This window comes from Lissotriton helveticus, chromosome 12 (genome assembly GCF_964261635.1).
Source record: "Lissotriton helveticus chromosome 12, aLisHel1.1, whole genome shotgun sequence".
NCBI lineage: Eukaryota > Metazoa > Chordata > Amphibia > Caudata > Salamandridae > Lissotriton > Lissotriton helveticus.
In genome coordinates, this window is record NC_136073.1 from 658602424 (window position 1) to 658626345 (window position 23922).

Genomic DNA, 23922 nt, shown 5'->3' on the forward strand with positions numbered 1-23922 from the left:
AGGGTACAGATTGCTCTAACTTTATGATACTTTGGGGCATATGTACAAGGAAATGATGGAGCACGGGGCTGCGCCAAATTTGGTAGCGCTGCCCTCCAACATTTCCAAAATGCAGGGATGTGCCCTATTTACAAGTGGTGCACCCCTGTGTTTTCCCTAGCACTGATGCTAAAATTAGCTGCCTAGCGCCAACGCAGGCATCCTTGCACCATAGATCAAGGGTGCCTGTATTGCAGAGAATGATTGTTTATGTGCAGGAAGGGACACCTTCCTGCACATAAACAAACAATCAATAATGGCAATGTGTTACTTCTATCTGTGCTGCAGAATGCAGCAAACATAGAAAAAGCAAAAACGAGGTGAAATAAAAGTTTTTCTGCCTCAGATTTACACATCCTTGTAAATTTGGGGCAGCGCCAAAAAATAATGGGTGTTGTAGTGAAACGCCCACAACAACACCCAATGCACGTCCCTTTCACGCAGATATCTGCATTAAGGGTACCATATTTACAAAGTTTAACACCACTTTATAAATATGGGGCAGGGCATTGCCCCACAGGAACGTTGTTCAAAGTGATGTTCCTGTGGCGCAATTCCCTTGTAAATATGCCCCTTTAAGCCCACCTCGTGCATTTTTGTAATGCTAACTTCTCAAAAACTACTGAATGGATTTAGACCAAACCAAGCAAAGGCATTTCCATGAGTACATTTATTGACAAATGTGGTGTCATTCCAGTCAGCCAATTGAATGTAGCGAAATTTCCTACGGGAGAACAATGTGAAAAGCGCCTTTTATGACCTCCTTCCCCTTTTCATCTCCACCCCTCCCACTTGACGGATGTGCACGAAATTTGCAGTGCTGAACCCAAATTGGATTAACTTTTTAAAAGAAAGTTCCATGCAGATTCGTTGAATGGCACCAAAGTTATTAAGAAAACATAAACAGGTTTTCAATAGAATCTCTGACCTAACCGCAGCTACACCCTACCATCGTCTGTGTAACTAATGCTTCCTAACATTGCTGTTAAACATTTTCCTGGAAAATGCACGTTCTTTAAACAAGCTCCGGTTATCTGGCCAAGGTTTCTCGATAAGAGACTGCAGGCCCCCTTCCCACACCTTTTCCACAACCTTGATCTGTTAAGATAGCTAAAAATGGAGCTCTTCTTTGATTGGCCAATCGAAGGTATAAAAGGGACTGAGTTCCTTGATCAATGCTCAATTGATACTGACCCCAAAGAACAATGGCATTCCTGTGGCTCCTGTCCTGTGTCGCCCTCTTTGGGGCTGCATATGGTAAGTTCCTCTGACTTTCCTTTAAAGGGAAAGCTCCACCTAGAAGATATGGATATTCTTATAGTGGCAGTGCTTTGACAAGCAGGCCCTGTCAGGACAAAGAGCACATTGTTGGTGAGATTCTGATCAGACAGTGCTTGTTAGCATTTAGCACAATCGGTGAGATGCTCTTCACCATCAGGCTAGTATGAGGTATCTGTAGGGAGGATCATAGACAGACATTCTGCTTTCAGACCTTGTGGTGATTCCCTTCTTGACACTAGCATTGTCTGGCTGGTGAGCTCATACAATCAATGTACTGCTTCCTGCTCATATTTTCAATCAAGCGTTCGCTGCTGATTGAATGCCTTGCCTTTTGTGAATCGACGTATATTGATGATGGGAGCCCTCAAAGAACCATGGGCCTCATTTATGAGGCTATGCGTCACTTTTATGCCGCTGGTGCGTCACTTTTTGTGACGCACCAGTGGCGTGAAAAATTCGCCTTGTTGCACCATATTTACAAAGTGACGCATCTAGGTAGATGCGTCACTTTATAAATCCCTGCGCCACATTATACCTGCACCAGGTATAATGTATGCAAGGGGGGCGTATTGACGCAAGAAAGGGTCGTAGAAGTGACGCAGTGAAATCTTCTAGGAGACAAATGCGTCAATTTCTTACGCCTGCCTCACAGCAGGCGTAAGACTGACGCAGGCCCTTTCACATGGGGCTTGCCCCATGTTAAAGGATACATTGCTGGAGTTGCGTCACTTTTGTGACACACTCCAGCAATGCGTTACTTTTGCGCCATACAGATAAGTCAGAAATACTGACGTATCTGTAACTCCTTGCGACATGATGCTTCATACTGTAAATATGACGCATCATTGGTGTTGCAAGGAGGGCGCAGTGAAAAGTGACGCATCGCTGTTTTCACGCAGCGATGCGTCACTTTTCATAAATGAGGCCCCATGAAGGCAAATTATATTGCGTGGTGTAGGAGCATTAAAACTGGATTTCATTCATTCACTTCAAGGCTGAATGGCTATTAACGGTGTGTGAGATTTGCGTAATTTCTTTTTTGTGTAGTTCCACAAAATATCTGACAAATGATGCAACAATATGCAAAATGCAAATCTGGCATTTTTGTGCTTTTTTTAACAAGAAGTGCATCCTCCTATCCAAAACTGATGTGAGAACCACTTTGCACTACAAAAAAAGCTAAAAAAACAAAAGGGTGGTGAACTGTTCTGTCACTTCGTGTAGTTCACGAGATCCCGCAATAGGATATTTTTGATCCAAGCAAACCTCAATTATGCTGTGTGGTATAATGTCAGAATTTCATGCAAATAGTGTATTGTGGAATGGTGGAAATTACATACCTAATTGTAGCATAATTGAAATATCGCCCAGGCCTGTGGTTATCATGACAAGTGGTGCAGCGAATGGTGACTACGTAGACATCCTGGGGCATAGTTATCAAAACATCACGCATAGCAGGGCAGCGTGAAACCTTTATGCACTGCATTGAGTGATAGGGAGAGGGCAGAAATGTGCCATATTTACTGTTAATTTTAAGGCTACTTTTAAAGCGCACGATTACCCAGAGGTGTCTCCGCACTGGCTCAGCTGAACAAGCTAGGAAAAATTACTGATTGCAGAAAAGCTTTCCTGAATGATAACAGTCTCGGCAGGGATTTAATGTGAATGGATAGGAGGTTCCAAGCATTGGCTGTACATGTCACAAAGCTTCTTCTGCCCCAAGTGCACGTTCGAACCTTGGGACTGTGAGATTTGTAGCCCCCCATGAGTGCACATTGCTTTTTGGCTCATACCATTTGAAACTATGTTTTAAACAATAAGGGCCACAATCATTCAGTGCTTTATAAGCAGTGCACAGGGCCTTAAACCTGATCCGCTCTCTGATTGGGATCCAGTGTAATTCATGAATGACTCGAGAAGTAGATAGAAATGTGGGGATCCCTGACAACAGATGTGTGGCTTCATTTTGCAAGGTTTGAAGTTTGTTCAGATGTTGTTGCTGCATGTTTACATAAAGACCATAGCAATAATCTATTTTTGAATGCACTAAAGATGTTACAACAATTGTATGTGCACCTGGAGGTAAGAAAGGGAGGAATTTGTTCTATAAACCTCAAGGTGTAAAAGGAGGACGAGATAACAGATTTAACTTGATCATCAAAAGTGAGCTAGTTATCCTTTAGAACTCCTAAATTTCTTGCCTTCCTAGCTGGGGTAGGGAGAGTTTCTAACTCCTCCGGCTACCAGGATAAGGACTGAAAAGAAGCCTGGTTGTTGAAGAGGATGACCTCTACGCGAATTTAATTTCAACCAGTTGTTATTATCACTGCTTGACAGGGAAATGACAATTAGCGCGTCGTCTGCATATGATGTTAAAGAAAAAACGAAAGCCCTAATCAAAATAGCCAGCAAAATTACATAAACGTTGATCAGCGTTGGGCTTAGGAAGGATCCCTAAGGGACTCCGCACGGGCGTGAAAAAGGTTCAGAAACAAAGGGGGGGATTTAGTAAGATTTGACACCGTGTTTGCCTCACAAAAGTGACGAAAATGGGCACAAAGTCTTTTTTTCCTATTTACTTTACAGCGCTAAACTTTTTTAGCGCTGGAAATAATGTGAAAGTAACGCAAAAATGCGCATAGCGCTGCTTTGTATTTGTCACGGACAAGAGGACATACCTTGGGCATTCCCGTGCAATCACCCAAGGTTTCTGACACTAAACCCAATTTACTAAATAAAGTAGACCGGGTTTAGCCTCAGTAAACTGTGCCCTTTTAAAGAAGCGGCAATGAAAGAGAAATGCTTTAATTTCTCTTTCTTTTCCGACTTTGAACGTGTGCAGCATGGAAAATGGTTTGTCCTTCCAGTGCAAAACCTATGCTAGACTCACAGAGACACCCTTGTACCATGGCGCAAAGCTGTCTTCGTGGTAAACACAGTGATAAATAATAATGATCACAAGAATACAGACAAATAATAAAAAACTAGGAAAAATTACAAAAGGAGTAGAAAGGCAGCAAATTACTCAAGTGTGTTGCAGTTGGAGTTGCAGTTATGTAAGAAAGATATACAGGTGGTCTATAAACATCACAATCTTCATATGTGCTATAAGAAACATACGTACAGGCGTACCATAGAGAACATAGCAGTTTATATGCAATGCGTTATAGGATTTGTTTCTCGATTTTCCAGATTATGTTTTTTAACGTGTTATTCTTCGCCTGCTTGGCTTTAAGGCTGTAGGCGACAAACTTTGCTTTTAGTATCAGTGCTACGAGGCTAACCCAAACTATTGTCAAATTTGGGCATGTGATGTACAATTTGGAAGCGACAAAACTCTTCTATACCAGAAGGAATGTGCCCTGTCTAGCTGGACATTTTGTCTCTGAATGTCATTGCCCCAAAGGCGATGGTAGGGAGGAATTTGCATCCCATTACATTCAAGAGAAGGGATAGATCTGGGTTCTTCAGTGATTTTTGCAGCTTGCAAAATGCCCATTCTAGGGAGTTTTCTGCACCCTGTTGGGGGTAGATGTGTAGTGTCAAATGACCTCTGTGCTCCAACCATACCCCCAGATACGTATGACAATCAACCACTTCAAGGGCCTTCCCCTCAATAAATCATGTCCCTCTTTTTTCAGTTTGTGGGAGATTATCATTACTTTTGTTTTCGTTATGTCTATGTACTGATTATTGATCCTGCAGTATCTGGTGAGCAAATTAAAGAGCATCTGGAGGCCAATCGGCATTGTATGCATACTTAAGTGATTGAACCTTGAGGCCAGCCACTTTTGGAGGGAATGCCCTTACCGTCGTCAGGTAGCCAACAAGTCAGCCAAGTACAGGTTGAATAATAGTGTTGCCAGTATGCAACCTTGCTTCAGGCCTTTATTTGTCCAGATTTTGTCTGAGGTGGTCCATCCGTTGCTAACACTCATCTTTACCTAGGTGTCAGAATATAATGCAATAATGGCTTTTAATAAATTTTGAGGGATGCTCCAGATGTTCAGTATAACCAGAGTTTTGATCATGATAGGCTGTCAAATGCTGTTTGAAAATCATTAAACCCTGCATAGAGGGTTCTGTCTTTTGCAGACACAGTAGCTTCACTCAAGTGAGAGATGTAGATAAGGTTATCTTTGATGTGACAACCCTTTTGAAAGCCGGTTTGTGTCAGGGGAATCAACTCCTTTTCCTCCTCCCCGGCTTGGAGCTCCAAGTTTGAAATGCTAGTGAAGCACTTCCCTTCCGCGTCGAGAAGTGCGATCAGCTTATTGTTTCCAGGGCATGATTGCAAGCCTCTCTTGTGGACAGGGACCAAGTGAGAGCCTCTCCATAACTAAGGGATCATTGCCCCCAGTACATATTCCTGGAATAAGGGAACCATACTGCAGCCCATCAGGTAGAGGCCCATGTATATACCGCAGCTGTGATGCTACTTGGTCCACCCCCTACTCGCATCGACTTGATGGCTGACACTACTTGGGCCGGGCTTATTGCTGCCATGTCTGAGGTGACGGGCTTGGTGATGCCGTTTGCCTATTGGATCCCTTTTCAGAAGCCTTAAGAGCGTAGTAGTTGGCCGGGTGGTCTACATATAGGCCTTTGATATAAGAATTTCCCAATTCTGCGAGGGGCAGTGTTGGCAACATACATAAACAAAATGGAATCCACTCTGGTAGTGGTAGTGATCCCTACAATGGTGGGGAGCACACAGTGTTGTTTTGAATACCCCTCACACACCAACCACCAAGGGTTCATGTTTAACCTGATTCTCGACAGGTCATTTGTTGCCTAGGAATTTTTCGCTATATTTGATGTCTGAAGCTAAGCAACCTTATCCCCTGTCATGGAACCTCCTGAGAGCATATCCGTAACCATTAATGCTACAAGGAACAAATTCGCACTAGCGCGGTTGTGTTCAGAAAGGCAGTCAATAGGCAAGCCCTCCAGCGCGACCGACTGGCAAGGTTCACTGAAGCCATTTGAATATAGTTTGACCAGCACCTGATCATGTGAAGGTGGAGCTTATGTAGTCTCGTGATTGGTGCTGAAAGTGTTCGCTTCTCCCCAGATCTTCTGGGATATGTTGTTCCTAAGACTCATAACCTCACCTATTCATTCATAACCCGTGCTGTGTCTGTGTATCACCTGTATTCTACGTATGGTCATGACAGTCTCCTACTGCTAGCCAGTAGGCCAGTCCTATCACCAGGAAGTAGGGATGGTTTACATGGCGGATTACCAGCACCTAAGCTTTTCCAGCCCAAGTGGTTAGAGGCGACCCTTTAGGAGTGAGTATCGAGAGGTGGGTCGGGCAGCCCCTCTGACAATTGGAATGGTAGGTCTCTTCACAGTGGGCATGTCTGCATCAGCACCAGTCCAGAGGGCTGCTCCAGGAGGCATGATAGGGTTGTTTAGCATCATTGAACAAGGCTGCCCCAGGGCAAAATGCACGTTTGTCCAGTGCCACTGGGCAGGCCTTTCAGTATAGTAAGCAGTGTCAATAAAATGCATTGTGGAGTTAGGGCAGCCACCGCATCCCGTTTGGGTCCACAGAGGGTTTCTTTTCTCCTGCATGTACCGCTGCAAGTGTTTGTCATGCATGTATGCTGCAGCGGGTGTCACAGATGTCTTGCCTTGCTTTTCTCAGGCTGCGGTGTTCCCGCCATCAAGCCTGTGCTCTCCGGCTATGCCAGGATTGTGAACGGTGAGGAGGCCGTGCCCGGATCCTGGCCCTGGCAGGTGTCACTGCAGGTGAGAAGCCGACTTTTTGTCTTGTCAGTGATGCACTAAAATTTGGCGATGTCCCCCTTAGTTACCAGGGCGTAGCTTGGTCAAATAAGAGCTTCAGATTTTAGAACAATCATATAATGTGAAAATACATTTTACGACACGCAGGGCGCATGAGAGGGACTGAAAGGGCAGTGGGAAGAAATAGGAATGCGGATTGGAATGAGTCCTAAGTAAGAGAAACCAGAATATTTTGTAAAATAAACATTTCTTGTTCACTGCTCTGGCTGTGAAAAAAGGCTTCAGGGAGCCGGATAGGATTCCAATCCCCTTGCGCTCCCTTAAGGCTTTGTTTTATTTGTTAGAACATTCTACCCTCTAGTGGCAGAATGTTCTAATAGCCTTATAGTCCTTCGTGGCTGGGCTATACCGGCTATTAAAGTCCCTCTCCCTTGTTAAAGGCCCGAGCCGTAACGCTGGAGAGGGTCTTTAATGGCCGGTATAGCCTGCTACGTCGGGCTATAAGGATATATTACAACATTGGAATGTTGGGAGCTCCATTGAAAACAGTGGAGTGCCCTGGGCTTATAATGGCTGGTATAAGCCTGGAGCTCCAACATTCCAATGTTTCTGTGTTCACAGCTCTGGCTGTGAACAAAGTCTTCAAGAAGCCTGAGGGGATTCCAATCCCCTCACGCTCTCATAAGGCTTTGTTCTTTTTTGTTAGAACATTCTGCCCTCTAGTGGCAGAATGTTCTAATAGCCTTATAGCCCTTCGTAGCTGGGCTATACCGGCTATTAAAGTCCCTCTCCCTTGTTAAAGGCCCTCGCCTTCGGCTCGGGCCATTAACGCTGGAGAGGGCCTTTAATCGCCGGTACAGCCCTCTATGGCGGGCTATCAGGCTATAGTAAATAGACCCCTCAGACTCTAAGAATGCTGAAACACCTTTCACTCAATGAGTTCTTATGTGCTCACAGAAAATAGAAAAGTGTTGAGAGTAGATACAGAGCTTAACATAGGAGTGTGAAGAGTACAGAAAACTGAAAAATTCTGGTCTCTCTCTTCACCATAACTAACAAAGTCCCACTAACACTCAGATTTATAAGAGGGCAGTGTGCGTGTTGTAGGTGAGTCGTTCCCAATATTCTGCTATGACCCTCAGAAGGTGTAATATTCAGTGTAGAAATTTGGGGGTTTGCAGTGCTATACAAGAAAATGCATGCACTCTGCAAGTTCTCCAAGACACCCCACACTGTGGTAACAACAACACTGAGTCAAGGTGAGCAACTGGCATCGTCAATCATTGAGATCTGTAGCTAACAATCTCTTCTATTTTTCAGGACAGCACTGGATTCCACTTCTGCGGTGGCTCTCTTGTTAACGAGAATTGGGTGGTGACTGCAGCCCACTGCAACGTCAGGTATTATATGATGTGATTTTAAGGTTTCGCCTGTATGGCAATTGTGCCAATTTATCAAGCACGTACTGCATTCTATGCTTACTTTAGGGGCTTCATCAGCCACCTTCAACCAGTGGGTATTTTTTGCCTTGAGACCTTGGACACTTGCTATGCAACATAGTCGATCACATCTTGGCTCAGCCAACAGAGTGTATTGATGTGGTCATTTTAATATTGGCTGGTCAGTCCTTCAGCTGCACTGGAAATTATGATAGACTAGTTTAAGTCTGTTAGCAGCCCAGTAGTATGGGGGAGTAAAAGGTGATAAAAGAGTCTGAAAATAGATGCTACAGAAAAGAAGCATGGCAATACCAATGGGTCTAGCTTATGAATGAAAGTGCTTTTTGTGTCACTGATAGGTTTAAGCGCTCAATAAGTCATCATAGATGGATAATGTCAGTCACCTTGTCCATCATGCATCCATTCATCTATCGGGTGGCTCATTAATGTATTCAACCTCTGAAGCAATCATTATAAATCACACACAAACTTAAAATTACAATATAATCATGCTGTTATTAAAAGATGTGGGCATATGCTTGGAATACCTCATCTAAAACGGCAGTGGGTGCCCAGCTTGCAGTGGTACTGTACACGGCCTATCTTTGTTTTAAAGTATCAGCATGGCCACCACATTCAAAACCAACATGTTGGCCATCTTGGAATGATAAAAGAATGATACCCTATGGACAGCAGTATTTCATAATGGCTGCCTGGTTTAGAGGAAGTAGCAACATGGATGAAATGAATGACAAAAAAGCGGTTCATTAACACTGCCCGGGGAGCTGTAGCATCCACTTAAGAAAATGTTACATGAAAAGAGAGATGAAAACAAATTCGAGGGAAACAATAGAAGGAAAAAAACAAAAAATAGAGGACTGGCCAACCAGCCCTGACACTAAAACACGCTGATTTTCATGAAAATTTGCACACGTGATCAGAAAATGCCGTCATTCACAGGGTAAGATAGCAAATGACTAATATGGACTGAAACATTACCACATGTGTGTTAAAAAATCGCCCTTTCTGAAGAGTCACCCCAAACTTTTTGCCTTCCTCCCCCACTTTTTGCTGAACTTGCTTTTGCTGGTCTTAAGGCTGAGCACTTTACCACTGCTAACTATCAATCAGGTCATTTATAGAGCGCACTACTCACCCGTAGGGTCTCAAGGCGCTGTGCACTAGTGCTAATATGCATGTGTTCTCTCTCCTAAACGTAGTAATTTTGGCTTATACCCAATTGGCATATTTAATTTACTTATAAGTCCATAGTATTGGTGCAATAGATGTGCCAGGGGCCTGTAATGCTACTAGTGGACCTGTGGCACTGATTGTGGCACCCACTTAAGTAGCCCTTTAAACATGCCTCAGGCCGGCCATTGCAGAGCCTGTGTGTGCAGTTTAAACTGCCATTTTGACCTGGCAAAATAAACCTTTTGCCAGGTCCAAATCTTCCTTTTAAATACATATAAGTCACCCCTATGGTATTTCTGAACAGTCCAGAGGGCATGGTGCAATGTATTTAAAAAGCAGGACATGTACTTTTAAGTTTTACATGTCCTGGTAGTGAAAAACTCATGAATTCATTTTTCATTATTGCAAGACCTATCTCTATCATAAGATAACATTGGGATTCACTTATTATATTTTAAAAGTGTAATTCCCAATTGGAAAGAGATAAACCCTTCCAGTCTGTTGTCTTTGATATCAAAATTTAAAATTCAAATTAATGCTGAAGTCAGATTTTAAACTGCAATTCTGGAAATGCCACATTTAGAATGTTTTATAAAAGAAAGGGGTTGGACACTTAATGACAACTAGAGTAGGCCTCTTAACAATATAATGTAACCAAAAGATCTAGCTCCCTGATTTGTGTACTGGCTCAACAAAAAAGCACCAATAAGTTAATGGTCATTAGCCCTTATGATTTATTGTTCATATTGTTCATATTGTTCATAATTCACTTAAGTGAATTGTAATATTTTTTAGACAAGTCTTCTGAAACTTGCACACAAATACTGTTAGACAAATTTCATGAACAGAACATGATTTTCTTTTTTCTGTGGGAAATCCCTCAAGTTTATGTGCATTGTTGATTCAAAATTAACAAAGAAAGTGTTAATAAAGGAGTATGCTGTATTACGTTCCTGGTTGCTTTGTCTTTTGACACATAGATATCTTCTTTTTGGTCCCCATGATGGAGGACACAATTTCAAGGCCCTAATAACTTTCTCCCAGAAGTATCACATAAGGACAGCCATTACGCTTTAGTCTTAGCAGTTTTTATCTTTAGTGTTTCAGTATGATGCCTTGCTAACCAATGTATGCACTAAGCACCTTTCCTTCAGCATTTGACCTGCAATGGTTTTTTAAACTAATGATAAAGAAGAAACGCATCAGGACAGCTATGTTTTACTCTTTGTAGTTTTTACTCCTTGTGTTCTTGATGATTTGCTAACCAATTCAAGCACTAGGCACCTTTCCTCGAGTATTTGACCTATTATGATTTTACATTTGTAAGCCTATTATGTGATTCTTGCCCTCTGTATGACGACAGGGGACTCCTGTTAAGCACTACGCAATTTTCTGGCATTAACAAAGCTATTATGTAGCATGTCTGCTGATTCTTCTGATTCTCCAATCTAGCCTTGCACTTGTTGCGTAAAGAATCTTGCTTGTTTTATATTGTAAATTCATTATTAATCCTTTTAATCAGGTACTTGTTTAGGTGATGAGGTGTGTTACATTTTTATAACAAATGAAGGCTAACTGTACAAATATGTAAAGATGGATTTTATTGCACAATGTTTTAACTTTTGATCTCTTGAATAAATTGTAAGCTTTAATAAACTGAACAATAATGTTTTTTTATGGTTATGTATTGCTCCAAGACAGCCACACACAATGGGAGCATAAGTGTGTCTCAGTGGGCCATCTCTGACAGGATGGGAGGAAGGAGCTAGGTACAGCCTCACTTACACCCAAATAGGCTGTGTCCAGTCCACACAACAGGGCTTCATACCCTCATTAGTGAGTCTGTTGCCAGGGCAGATAGGGAAGCCTATGTGCACTTCAAAGGCATGTCTTTGAAGTCTCCCCCACTTCAAAGGCACCACTTGGTATAAGTACTGGACCTCAGACATCACCAATTCAGTACACTTCTGGATCTGTGGATACTCTGCCAGGAAGAAGGACTACTGCACTGCTGAATGACTGCCACTCTGCTGGACTACTACTCTGCTGGACTCCTGCTTTGCTGTGCCGACCAGCTGGTCTGCTGCCCTCCAGCCTGGGTGAACAGGATTGGAACTGCATCACTCGACCCCAGAACCCAGAGTGACTCCAAGGGCTAGAGGCTGGCCTTCTGATCTGAAGCCTCAGGAACATACAAGTCTTCCAACCCCTGTACCTGGACTCTAATATCTGTGAGTCTGCCCTGCCAAGTGGTGCCACCACAGACCTAGAACCTTGGAAGCAGGCCTATGGTGCTTGCCAGTGGAACTGATGCATCTTATCTGCTGAGTGATACATCCACGAGCAGAACCAACGCAACTTCTCGGCTGAGTGGCGCATTCCCGAGCAGAACTGATGCATTGTAGCTGCTGCGTGGATTGGACCCGTCGCAAAAGACTTGCATCACCGCTGCAACCCACATCTTGAGACCATCACATCATCTTTGCAATGGCTGCTGCACAACTTTGTTCCCAGGGTAAGCTTCTTGTATCCATCGTAGACAGCAGCTTTGATGAAGATGATGAAGATGATAAACTTTGCAACCCAGATTCACCGCTCATCGGAACCGACGCAGCCCCTCAGCTGCGCCTTGCATCCTTGACAGCAGACTTCGCATCACAAGCCCCATCAACACGATCCTTGACTTCGACACATCAAGACCTCGCACCACAGCCTCATCGCATCTCAGAACCAACTCATCGCCTCAGCTAGGCAACCCATGGCCTACGCGGATCCACGCAACCCTACGAGATCAGGATTTAAATTACTTTGTTCAGCAGGCCTAACTGCAACAAAGGTAAGTAGGAAATCTCAGCTGGTGATTATTCTCTCATCTACGTTCTAACTACCAGCGGGGGTGCCGGGTCTGTCCGGTCTGGTGAGGTCCCTTGTGGCAGTTGTGCTCACTCATGCTGCTGTGATGGCTGTGGCTGTTATACCGTGCCTCCCACTGTACCTTCGCCACATGAGGTTCTTGGTCCACTTTTCGGAGTACTGATATATACTTATATTTTGTGATGGCTTATCCATACTACGACCATATGCACCCCATAAACATCGGTTGAGACATGCAATTAGGGTAATCCTAGTCTTGCTTCGTCCTGAAGAGGCCACAATTTTGATGCCGAAACGCATCGCCCTTACGATCTAGGACCAGAACCATTGATGACTTTATTAGTTATGAGACAAAGACAGTTACCCAGACTGGGCGAAGACCACATAATTTTTGTTTCAACAAATTATCTTTAGAAATGCACTAGACCGTCTTACAAGGAATAGATACTGGTACCTAGAGACAGTGTTTTCGTTTGTGCCCTCAAATAAGGGCTCGCTCTCCGTCTTTTGTGGACACCTTTTTCACCTTGTACATTCTATGTTTTGTCAACAGTTTGTGTGTATATATTTTTTATTGATTGTGAGCCACAATGTTGCATGTGTCGTGTGTTTTTTGAGATTAAATGAAATTAATACATTTTGAAAAAGAGTGTTAGTCTAAATTCTGTACATTCCTAGATTCGGTTCAGCAATTCTTGTTAGTGCCTATTTCAAATTAGAATCCCCCCACCTTTTCGTTTTTGCTGAAAGAAATTGAACACTTGCAGTAGGCGAGTTACCACACCATCAGCCACAAAGATAAAGTGGGCTGATATAATCACTGTATATATCTGTACCGCTAGAACCACACCCTCTCTTTTTTACATTTTTTCACAGCAAGCAGGTCAGAGCTACTGGCTTTCTCATAATGTTTCCCAATAATATGGTCAAATTGATAGAATCTGGCATACCTGTTCACAGTGAATCTATAAAGCCAACAGCCTTTACCATTGGCGTGACACCATAACCAACAGAGGCCTATCCAAGTGCACATAAACTGGCAACCATCATGAGTACAGTAAAAATACAGTTTGCCAGGCAATATACGTCCCCTTTCAATAGGGCCTAACAAGAATCATCACAGTGAAAAACCTCAAGGCTTGTTAGAATGGGTGGTCAACATGAAAAATCCCAGACTATTGTGGTAATCTGGGAGATTACAAATAACAATACAATCACTCTTTTTAGTGGAAGCACACAACTTCTGGCCAATCAAATCCTGTACTCATGGTATCCAAAATGCGGGGAAAGTCTAAGCCCTTCTCTCAGTAGATCTCAAAGATATTTTTGGTTGATAACATGAGGTAACCTTCAGCTGTGCTGTCAAGCCAGACCTAAAAATGTTGCTTTCTTTCCTGCTGCCATGTTGCAGGTGTTTTTGCCATTGCTTGCTCCCAAGTGTTACTGTATGCTCACCAATGGTTGTAGAAATTGTGCCCATCTTTCAACAGAATACTACATACTCATCGGTTTATTGTTACAAAATGGCCACCATAATTATGATCAGTCAGCAAGCAGCTCAGCAACCCAGAAGAAGTGAGTACTGACAAAAAGCATCTGAAAATGCATGCAACAGAAAAAAATAAATCCCTTTTTCTGTCGCATCAATTTTTTAGACGCTATCTGCGCTCACTCCCCAGTACACAAACTAACATTGGCTGGACTAATAGCAGGATGTACAAACGTCATACCTAAGGATGCTGCTAAGGCTTTGTATTATGTGAATGCTGTTTACTCACTTACCCCAGCTAACCAGCTGACCAGCTTCACCCACTGATCAAGTTCAGGAGCACCCATATCCGTAGGGTGCCTTGCTAGGGTCTCCCAACACACAGGACCGGCCAGATGCCTCCCAGGGAGCATCAGTCTCCTGATGATTGTTGAACGTCTTCCAGGTGTTTTAATAGGATGTGGCACTGTGGCTAAGGGTGTATTCAAAATCATCCATCTCAGCTACAATGACTGTTCATAACTATGCAGCCCACTTCAAAGCCAACCAGCCTGGGGCACAGTGCAGCAAGTGCAGTGGCACCGTGACCAAAGTGCATGAGAGACCCACTTTGTTTTTATTTCTGACTGTCTTTTACTATCAAGTCGGGCAACAGTCTTTCAAAAGAGCCCATGGCCTACTTGCTACACACTCCAATGCCCGCCCTTATGATCGTCTGCCATTACGCGGCAGAGGTGCGTGTTACATCTTTGGCATAGTTTGTTGCACTCAGGATTGTATCGATGGGGCTCCCGCAAATTGTGTGTATCCTTTTAACCCCTTGTGTGCTTCGGACGGTCCCCAGTCATCCAACGTCACGGTGGGCATGTGCGGAGGACGGCCAGAGCCATTCGAACTCTGCCCACTCAATAAAACGTTTGCACAGTGTGAAAATACGCGCAGCGCGGAACGGGTTAAACTCAGATAAATTCCAAGCACAAATGGCAGTATGCTGCAGGACATTACACCAGACATTTGGCTAAATGGTTTCTTCCGAATGTCTGTAAAGCTCTCTTAGAAGCAGGCCAACTGCATTTAAACGATCCTGCGGCAGTTTCCGCATAGTTATGGATGTGCAGCACTTGTCACATAATCCATCACCAACTGCATAATTTACAGAATGTAATAAAAAATGGTAGTTTTGTTCCCAGCTCAAACAGATCAAAACTTAGTAAAATACGCTACCACATGTGTTGGTGAGCGTGGAAAGGCCCTCTGTCGCACAGATGCAGATTGTTGTATTTAGATGTTAACCTGATATTAATGTGGTGAAACCTTTGTCCATACAGTACTAATGTGTAAAAATTGATAAAATAGTGAGCACTGCTTCAAAAATATGCAGGCACTACACTGCATGATTCGCACTTTCTTGCCGCATAATTTAGTCATGCCTGCCGCATAATTTGGACCTCCCCACTCCATAACTCCTGTAGCCCTGCATGAAGGTTTTTGATTGTATTGAATTCAACTCAACGCCTATAGTCCCCAATTCCGTATAAGAACGAGGGGCATATTTACAACAAAATGGCGGTGAGGGGGTGAGCTCCAAAATAGCTAACGGTGTACATCATCACTTTAGAAACGCAGGGATGCATCATATTTACAATAATATGGAGCACCCCTGCGTTTCCCCATGCGCTGGTGCTAAATTCAGCTGCCTAGCGCCCACACAGGCACCCTTGCACCATAGTGTAAGGGTCCCTGTGTTGAGGAAATTATTGTTTATGTGCAGGAAGGTGTCCCTTATGGTACATAGGAATTTGAAATCTCCACTCTGGATTGTTTATGTGCAAATCGTAATTTTTTTTAAAAATGATTGTTTATGTGCAGGAAGAGACATCTTCCTGCACATAAACATGATTTCATGGAGATGTGCTGTTTCTATGTGTTCTGCACAATGCAGCACACATAGAAACAGCAAAATAACGAGAAATAAAGCTTTCTCCTCATTTCACCACGTTAAGACCAGGTTTTTCCTGATCTTAATTTTGGTGCTGCCTCCTATTTATGCCACTCTTGCAAATAGGGGGCCGCGTCACAATCAATGGGTGTTGCGCTGGAACGCCAACCACAACACCCATTGCCCACCTCTTTCACGCTAAGTATAGAGTGAAAGGGGCCTTATTTACAACGCTGCCTTGTAAAATAAGGTGAAGACCCTATCGCCACCACAAGGTCACTAAAAGTGTTGTTTTGGTGACGATAGGGGCTTGTAAATATGCCCCTGGATGTTTTGGACCTGCACAGCTCAGAGCAGTGACAGAATATTGCGTTCAAAATATTGAGGACCAAAATATTGAGAAGGTAAGTGCAAATAGGTATGTATAGATTTACTGTCCTTAACTCCACATCTACGTACCTTGAAGAGATATATACATCGTCAAGGTACATGTATGTAGAGTTATGTATAGTAAAGCTTTGCTTATCTATGGAAACGTACCTTGGCGACATTTTTGTCCTTTATATTCTTGATACAATATTTTGTGTCCACTCAATATTTGTTCTCCAATATTTTGTCTAAACACCCACAGCTCTCCAGTGAAGCCCCTTCCCTCTTCCTAATGGTGATGACCCCCCCACACCACCCACCTGGTCCATCGCGGCGTGGCTGAATTCACACAAGAAGACCAACTCAATACTCAATGGACAGGGGTCACTGATTTTACAACCATCTTTTTGCTCCTAAACCACCGCTTCAGCTTCAGGGCTGTGTGTTAAAGAAAAGCAGAGGAGTGGCCAGGACCCCAGGAATAAGGACAGTAGGACACTAAGGGGCGGGGTAAAAAATTACCATACACGAGCTGTTACCACTGATGTAAAGAACATCTCTAGATGCTGCCTCTGGCCTGTGGCTCATCTCTAACTAAGCTTGTCTTCTGTTAATCCTGCAGAACCAGCCATCGAGTGATTCTGGGAGAATTTGACCACGCCTCTCCGAGCGAAGACATCCAGGTCATGACTATTGCCAAGGTAAGGGGTGTGCTGATCCCTGGTCCTCCTCTTGCTCAACTCTTGCCCCTTTAAGCAGGTAGAAGCAGGCCTTTAAGTGGGATGAAAAAACATGTGGGGCGGGGGTGGGGGCAGTCTCTAAAAGTGGCGTGGTCGATGTAATTAAGGGTGTGGCTCAAAATCACAAACTAAAAATCTGTGCTTAGCATAGTGTTCTGCCTGACTGGTATTTTTCTGCTTCTGTCATTGCCTCCAGATATATGATTCAACAAGTAACATTACACTTACAACAAGCCAAGGCTACTGGCTTCTCAACGGTTATTTGTTGCTTAAACTATGGCTTCGTTGTATATAGCATTGAAAATGCTTCCATTCTGAAACGACGAGACTGTGAAAGAACAAGGGGGCATATTAGCAAGGGCACTATCGCCGCTTTAGCGGGACTTTTTCCCGCTAAAGCGGCGATAATTTCATCGCCCTATTAGCAAGCTGTCGCTAACAGCAGTTAGCGGCAGCTTTTAGGAGATAGCGATCGGTTTGGGGCCCACTTTGCATGTCTGCAATATTTATTGCTAATGACATGCAAAGTGGGCGTGCCCAACCTGTTAGCGTCTGAAAGCAGTCGCTAACACAGCTATCGCCTATTAGCAAGGCAGGCTGTGCGATTAAAAAAGTCACGCTAAGCGCGATTATCGCCAGAACCTAACTCCTGCTCAGACTGTGACTTAACATGTATATCCAATGGGAGGTGGATATTCAGGTTAAGTCCCCATTAGCGTTAATGCCTGAATATCTCTGGATTTCCAGCGATATTCACGCATTGAGCCGCTATCGCCCGATATTTTATCACATTAGAGATAAACGTTGTTAATAGCATGTTATCAATGCGATTATATCCGGTGATAGACAGCGATAAAAAAAATGCGCCTAGCGCCTTTAGCGATAAATATCGCTATTTGTTGCTACTATGCCCCAAGGTATCTCTTTGTAGTTACATCAAAGGCAGTGAAGGGTGGCACTGCTGCAGAGTTAACATGTGTTTCTCACCCTGAGGGTGAGCGCAAAAGCGGAGGGCCCGATAGGGATCCGTCTGAGTACCTGGGGGCATATTATCAAGACAGACGATAAAATTATCGCCACTTTAGCGGCAGTAACACGCCGCTAAAACTGCGATAATGGGCTTGATAATATGCTCTATGGAATTCCAATTGAAGCTCATGTTAGATGTGAAGGACTTCTAACATAAGCTTCAATTGGAATTCCACGGAGCATATTATCAAGCCCATTATCGCCGTTTTAGCTGTAGTATTCTGCCGCTAAAGCGGCGATAATTGTATCGCCTGTCTTGATAATATGCCCCCTGTTTTTTTTTTTTTAGCTATGCCAGTGATCAGCACCGGCAAGACCTGGCTGACTTAAAGCCCCGGGTAAAAGAGCTGGTCACTGCGCTTTGAGCCACACGCGCAATTCTCTATGTCCTCCTCTCTGTACTTTGTATGTGTGACGTCTTTGTTTCCTCTCTCTCTCTTCCTCCGTTTTAGGTCTTCAAGCACCCCCAGTTCAGCATGTTCACCATCAAGAATGACATCACCCTCCTGAAGCTGGCATCTCCCGCCCAGCTGACCGCCCGAGTGTCCCCGGTTTGCCTGGCGGACTCAACTGACAGCTTCAGCGGTGGCTTGAGGTGTGTCACCACCGGATGGGGCCTGACGGATTCCAGCGGTACGTACGGTGGAGTGTTGTCCATGTGGACCTTGGAGAGGGGACAGGCCTTAATGCGCCAGACTTCATGTATGAAGGGATGGTTTCCGGTCTCAAGGGCTAGGTCGCAGCCTTTAGCAGACCCTTCACTTCTTTATTACACAGGGCAGTGACTGGCCCAACCACGTCAGTGGTTGTTGAACATGTCTGAGAGGTCTTGATGTGACTGACAAGTCACACATAAAGTTCAAACCAACTTATTCATTCTCGGTTTCTGATTGACACCACGAAGAGTAGAATAGTGGAGCCCCACTGACAGCTGCTACTTGTTTCATTACTGTGCAGACAACTCCTTCAGTAAGGGGCGGGGGCTTGGTGTGACCACAGCAATGACACTTCTTTCCTCCGTCCTACACGCATCATGGGTATTTTTTACATTGCTTAAACGCAGACATTTTGAAATTGCACGATAAAAGTCTTGGATGCCACGTCACCGTTGCTACGTCCATCTTTGTCGAAAGAAAGCCGAAATCTTTCACCCATTCCAGGTTATTCACTTACATTTCCGGTCCCACTGTAAAATACCTGCAGGCCTGTCAGGATTATCTGCCTTGCCCTCACCAAAAAGCAACCGGTCACCTGCCGATCCACCTTTAATCAGGCAATAGTTGACAAATGTTCCCTGGTCCCGGGAGGACTGGAGCCTTCGTGTGAGGTTAGTTAAAAGGTGGTTTCCCCCGGAGAGTTCCATAGTGTGACTCCAAGGCATTTTCAGATCCATTTCCCGGCATGCTCGACAGCCAACAGTTTTACAATGACGTCATGCAGTGCAGCAACAGCTGGAGAAGGGAGCATCACCGCTCGGCACTTGTTTCAGCAGGAATTGGACCTTTAGTTGTTCCCACATGTTCTCTAGATGCCATATACTGTAAATTCCGCATCAAAAATGCCCGTGTTATGAGACTTCTGCATCATAATTCACAATTTCATCCTGGGCTATTCTAGGCCCGGACGATATTAACAACACACTGGCATAATCTCGATCTATTTTAGTAATTTAGGGGCATATTACCAACAAAGTGGCGAAAAGAGGTGTTAGCTTTGTTGGCTTAACGCCTCTCTTCGCCACTTCGGAAACGCTAGGCTGCACCATATTACCAAGGATATGGTGCATCCTAGCGTTTGCCCCTGCGATGGCGATAAGTTTTACAACTTAACGCCAGCGCAGGCAGGGAAGATTTGTTTATGTACAGGAAAGTGTTCCTTCCTGCACATAAACAAAGCTTAAATGCCAATTTGTAACTTACATGTGAGTTTAGCGTCAAAGTGAATGAGAGTTGCGGTGGAACGCCCACCGCAACACTCACTGCACGCCCCCTTGCACGATGAGTTTATCGTGAAAGGGGCCCTATTACCAAGGCAGCGTTATGTCAATTAACGTGGTTTCAAGTCACGTTAATTAACTTAACGCTGCCTTGATAAGAGGGCGATGCAAATATCGCCGCGTTATCGCCAGAAAAGTGCCGATGACGCGGCGATAAGGGGCTTGATAATATGCCCCATAGTTTTACACTTGTTACACGAAATACCTTAAAATATGATATTACGAATGTGGTGTAAACGAGAACACTTAGGCATAGGAGCATGGGAAAACACAGAATGCTAGTGGCTATTGTTTACAGCGCTTGTTTGTTTGCAATTTTTAATAAAATGTAGCGCTGTGTGTTAGTTTGCACAATTTTGCCGAATTTTGTGGAATTACGAAAAAAATTATTCTACAAATTTCAAACATCCCTAGTTTATGGTTGCTGCTTGACTCTTACCTGTGAGTGGGCAGATTTGTGATATGTCAAAATATCGAGCTCATGAATATGTACCTACATATACATCCACTCTACACTATTGACTATAAACATCGTCAAGGCAATCAAAGATGCAGAATTATAAACTTACTCTTGTAACTCCACATCTCCTGAACTCCATGATGTTAGGAGTTGATATTGTAGAATCAATGGGGCTTAATTATAAAAACAGATGCATCGCTGCGTGAAAACAGCGATGGGACCGTTTTCACTGCGCCCTCCTTGCAACACGATGGATGCGCTGTATTTACTGTATGGTGCTCCATGTCGCAAGGAGTGACAGGTGCATCAGGAACCTGACGTGTCTGTCTGCACAAAAGTTATGCATTGCTGGAGTTGTGTCACAAGCAAGACGCAACTCCAGCAATGCATGAGGCAGGCCCCCACGCATAGCACTGCGTCACCCTTATGCCTGCTATGAGGCAAGCGTAAGGTTTTGACGCAGTGGCGTCCTAGAAGTAGTGCAGATAAATCTGATACATTTCACTATGCCACTCTTACGAGGCTGTGTTGTATAATGTGGTGCAGGGCTTTATAAGGTGACGCATCTGCCTAGATGCACCACTTTGTAAATATGGCACAATGTGGTGCATTGTTTACGCCGTCGCTGCATCACAAAATGTGACGCATCAGCGGTGCAAAAGTGCGGCATGGGGCTCATAAATAAGCACGATATAGGTGTAGATCGAAATAAAAATGTCGGCTATGGTAGGAAGCCATTGTGGTTAATTGGAGAAAGAGTTCTCTTGGCTTCTTTTATGGGCAACCTTAAGAGACCTGCATTCGTTGAACATGCCTAACAAGCCTGCCTTCGTTTAGTAGCCATGTCATGTTTCTTTGGAGTGTTGGGCACTTTAAAACTGCTCGGGGTCGTAGGATGTATTTATAGATCAATGGCAGTTGTAATTGTCTTTTATTTTGCAGCAAGCAAAACCCCCGAGAAGCTGCAGCAAGTAGCCCTGCCACTCCTGACCAACCCTGAGTGCAAGCAGTACTGGGGCAACAAGATCGCCGACGTCATGATCTGCGCCGGAGCTGATGGGGCTTCCTCCTGCATGGTAACACGTCTAGCACTCTCACTAGCTGTCTGTGTACCCAGCCTCCTCTTGTCACCTGTCCATCAACTCCTGCTTTGTCCACTGCATCTGTTCAGCATCTCTGTCTGTCGTTTTCACCTCTTGGAATTACCTTTCAAACTCTCAAGGCTTCATTTATGAGGCCCTTAACGTCACTTTTTGGACATTCAGGTGGTGCAATGTGCCACTGGCATTTTTTACAAGCGTTACGTGGCTTTTCATGGCCTTATAAATATGTGTCCTTTTCATGCATGAAAGGGGCCTTCTATGGGTGTTGCTGGGGGCGTCGTCTTATTCTTTGCCCGGGAGGCATTCCATGGTCGTAGAGGTGGGTTTTCCCCTGCAAGTCCCATGGAATTTGTCGGTGCCAGAAAAAAACGAGGCAATAACCTCATCAAGGAACCTCCACTGCGCAGATTCGATCCTCCAGCCCCGCCTATATGACTGGGGGTCTGCGCGGCAGATCCTCGCCTCGTGAACACAAGCTGTCCGTGAAAACACCATGCTTTTCATCACCGAGGCAGTTATGAGTCTCAAGACTCACCTTTCCCAAACACTGTGGGACAGATTTACAAGCCCCCTGCGCCACCACTACGTCACTTTTTGTGACGTACTGGTGACGCAGGGGGCTCCTCCCTATTTACAAGGAGAGGAAAGACCACCCTGCGTGACTTTTCCTCTCCTTGTAAATATGGCCCCTTCACACTCAGCACTGTGCGTGGAAGGGGCGTTCCATGGGTGTTGCTATGGGTGTTCCCACGCAACACCCACGAAACATGACACATCTTCAGATTTACAAGAAATCGTTAATCTGGAGATGCGTGTGAATGCTACGACACCCTAAATGTGGTGTAGCGAGGCGTGTTTTCATTTCTACTCGTTTTTTCCTCTTTCAATGCGCACTGCATTCTATAGCACGCATTGAAAGAGGAAAAAGCCTCTTGTGATTGTTTTTGTGCAGGAAGGTGTCGCTTCCTGCACAAAAACAATCTCCCCACGATGCAGGCATCCTTGCACCATGGTGCAAGGGTGCCTGCGCCGGCGCATGGCTGCAGTTTGTGCGCGAGCGGAGGGGAAGCACAGAGATGCGACATATTCTTGTAAATATATCGCATGTCTGTGCTTTCCATACTAACGCAGCACGGAGCTGCAAAATGACTTGCTGCACCGTGCTGCGTTACTTTGTGGTAAATCTGCCCCTCGATTTATTTTTCACCCTTTTTCCTTTTGATCTTGTTTGCTGCCACGATACCCCTCCTGACATGTTTTAGTGAATAATCTCATATATTTTTGTGCCTCGTCATTTTAATGTTTATTAGGCCTTGCAACTGCCCCTTCGTCCCAGTCCCATTACTCCACACTGCCCAGCATTAGCACTCGGCCAGGTACATTGCATCGTCTATGTATTCTATGCAACTTTGCAACTTGATCTTTGTATCCTGGGTATCTGGCCTCTGTAAGCTGGTGCTAAACTTTATTATGTAAGATCATGTCATACTACATGCCATTTTCATGTATGTATTCCATTTCAGTGCCTATACACTACACCATTTGCAGTGTGCACATTGTAATCAAAATAAACTCAAGCAATCATTGGGCCTGAAAGCCCAGCTCTGTCACAGAATCTGGTGCAGGCATCTGTGAGGGAAGCTGTCTGATATCTAATGTGTAAGGATATGAACACCGATTATAAACTGTTAGGATTCAAAATGGAGCCAGCCAAAGTGAACACGGCAAATAATGATTTGCCAGCAAGAAGGGTAGGCCCAGGTGTGAGAAGTTTACCTTAAGAGTTGTTTGTGAGTCGAATGTGTCAAGTGTGCCATCACTGGTAGGACTAGTTGTTGAGTTGGACAGACATGGACCGACGGGAGGCTGATGGTTTCTGGTTCTACAAATGATTCGATAGGCTATGCCAGCATTGAGAGCATAACTTGCTAACTCACTCCTGTTTCTTTCCTCATCCAGGGAGACTCTGGTGGCCCTCTTGTGTGCCAGGAGAATGGTGCATGGACCCTGGTGGGCATCGTCTCCTGGGGCAGCAATACCTGCTCCCCATCCTCTCCTGGCGTCTACGCCCGCGTCACCGAGCTCAGGGCCTGGGCTGACCAGATCATCGCTGCCAACTGAGGCCTGAACCCCAGGACATCAGAAGAACCTTGAGGGAAATGACTGTCAATTTCAAGGAAACATGGCAAAATGTTTAATAAAAAGATTGCCACTGA

At 44.4% G+C, this 23922-nt stretch overlaps 1 protein-coding gene across 1 annotated transcript; it reads left to right on the forward strand.

Annotated features, from left to right (window-relative positions):
- The first annotated feature begins 1192 nt into the window (after positions 1-1192).
- Positions 1193-23922, forward strand: LOC144797701 (chymotrypsinogen 2-like). Its single transcript, XM_078668436.1, has 7 exons — positions 1193-1296; positions 6974-7077; positions 8395-8474; positions 17001-17079; positions 18600-18780; positions 21546-21679; positions 23666-23922. The coding sequence occupies exons 1-7, from the start codon at positions 1245-1247 to the stop codon at positions 23825-23827; spliced, it is 792 nt and encodes a 263-aa protein (XP_078524562.1). The 5' UTR covers positions 1193-1244; the 3' UTR covers positions 23828-23922.

What these genes read in the sequence shown, in the direction of transcription:
- LOC144797701 (XM_078668436.1), top strand. Translation starts at nt 1,245, where the DNA reads ATGGCATTCCTGTGGCTCCTGTCCTGTGTCGCCCTCTTTGGGGCTGCA. An exon ending in CCTGGCAGGTGTCACTGCAG is followed by an intron (nt 7,078 to 8,394) that starts GTGAGAAGCCGA and finishes TCTATTTTTCAG; the next exon opens with GACAGCACTGGATTCCACTT. An exon ending in GGGCCTGACGGATTCCAGCG is followed by an intron (nt 18,781 to 21,545) that starts GTACGTACGGTG and finishes TTTATTTTGCAG; the next exon opens with CAAGCAAAACCCCCGAGAAG.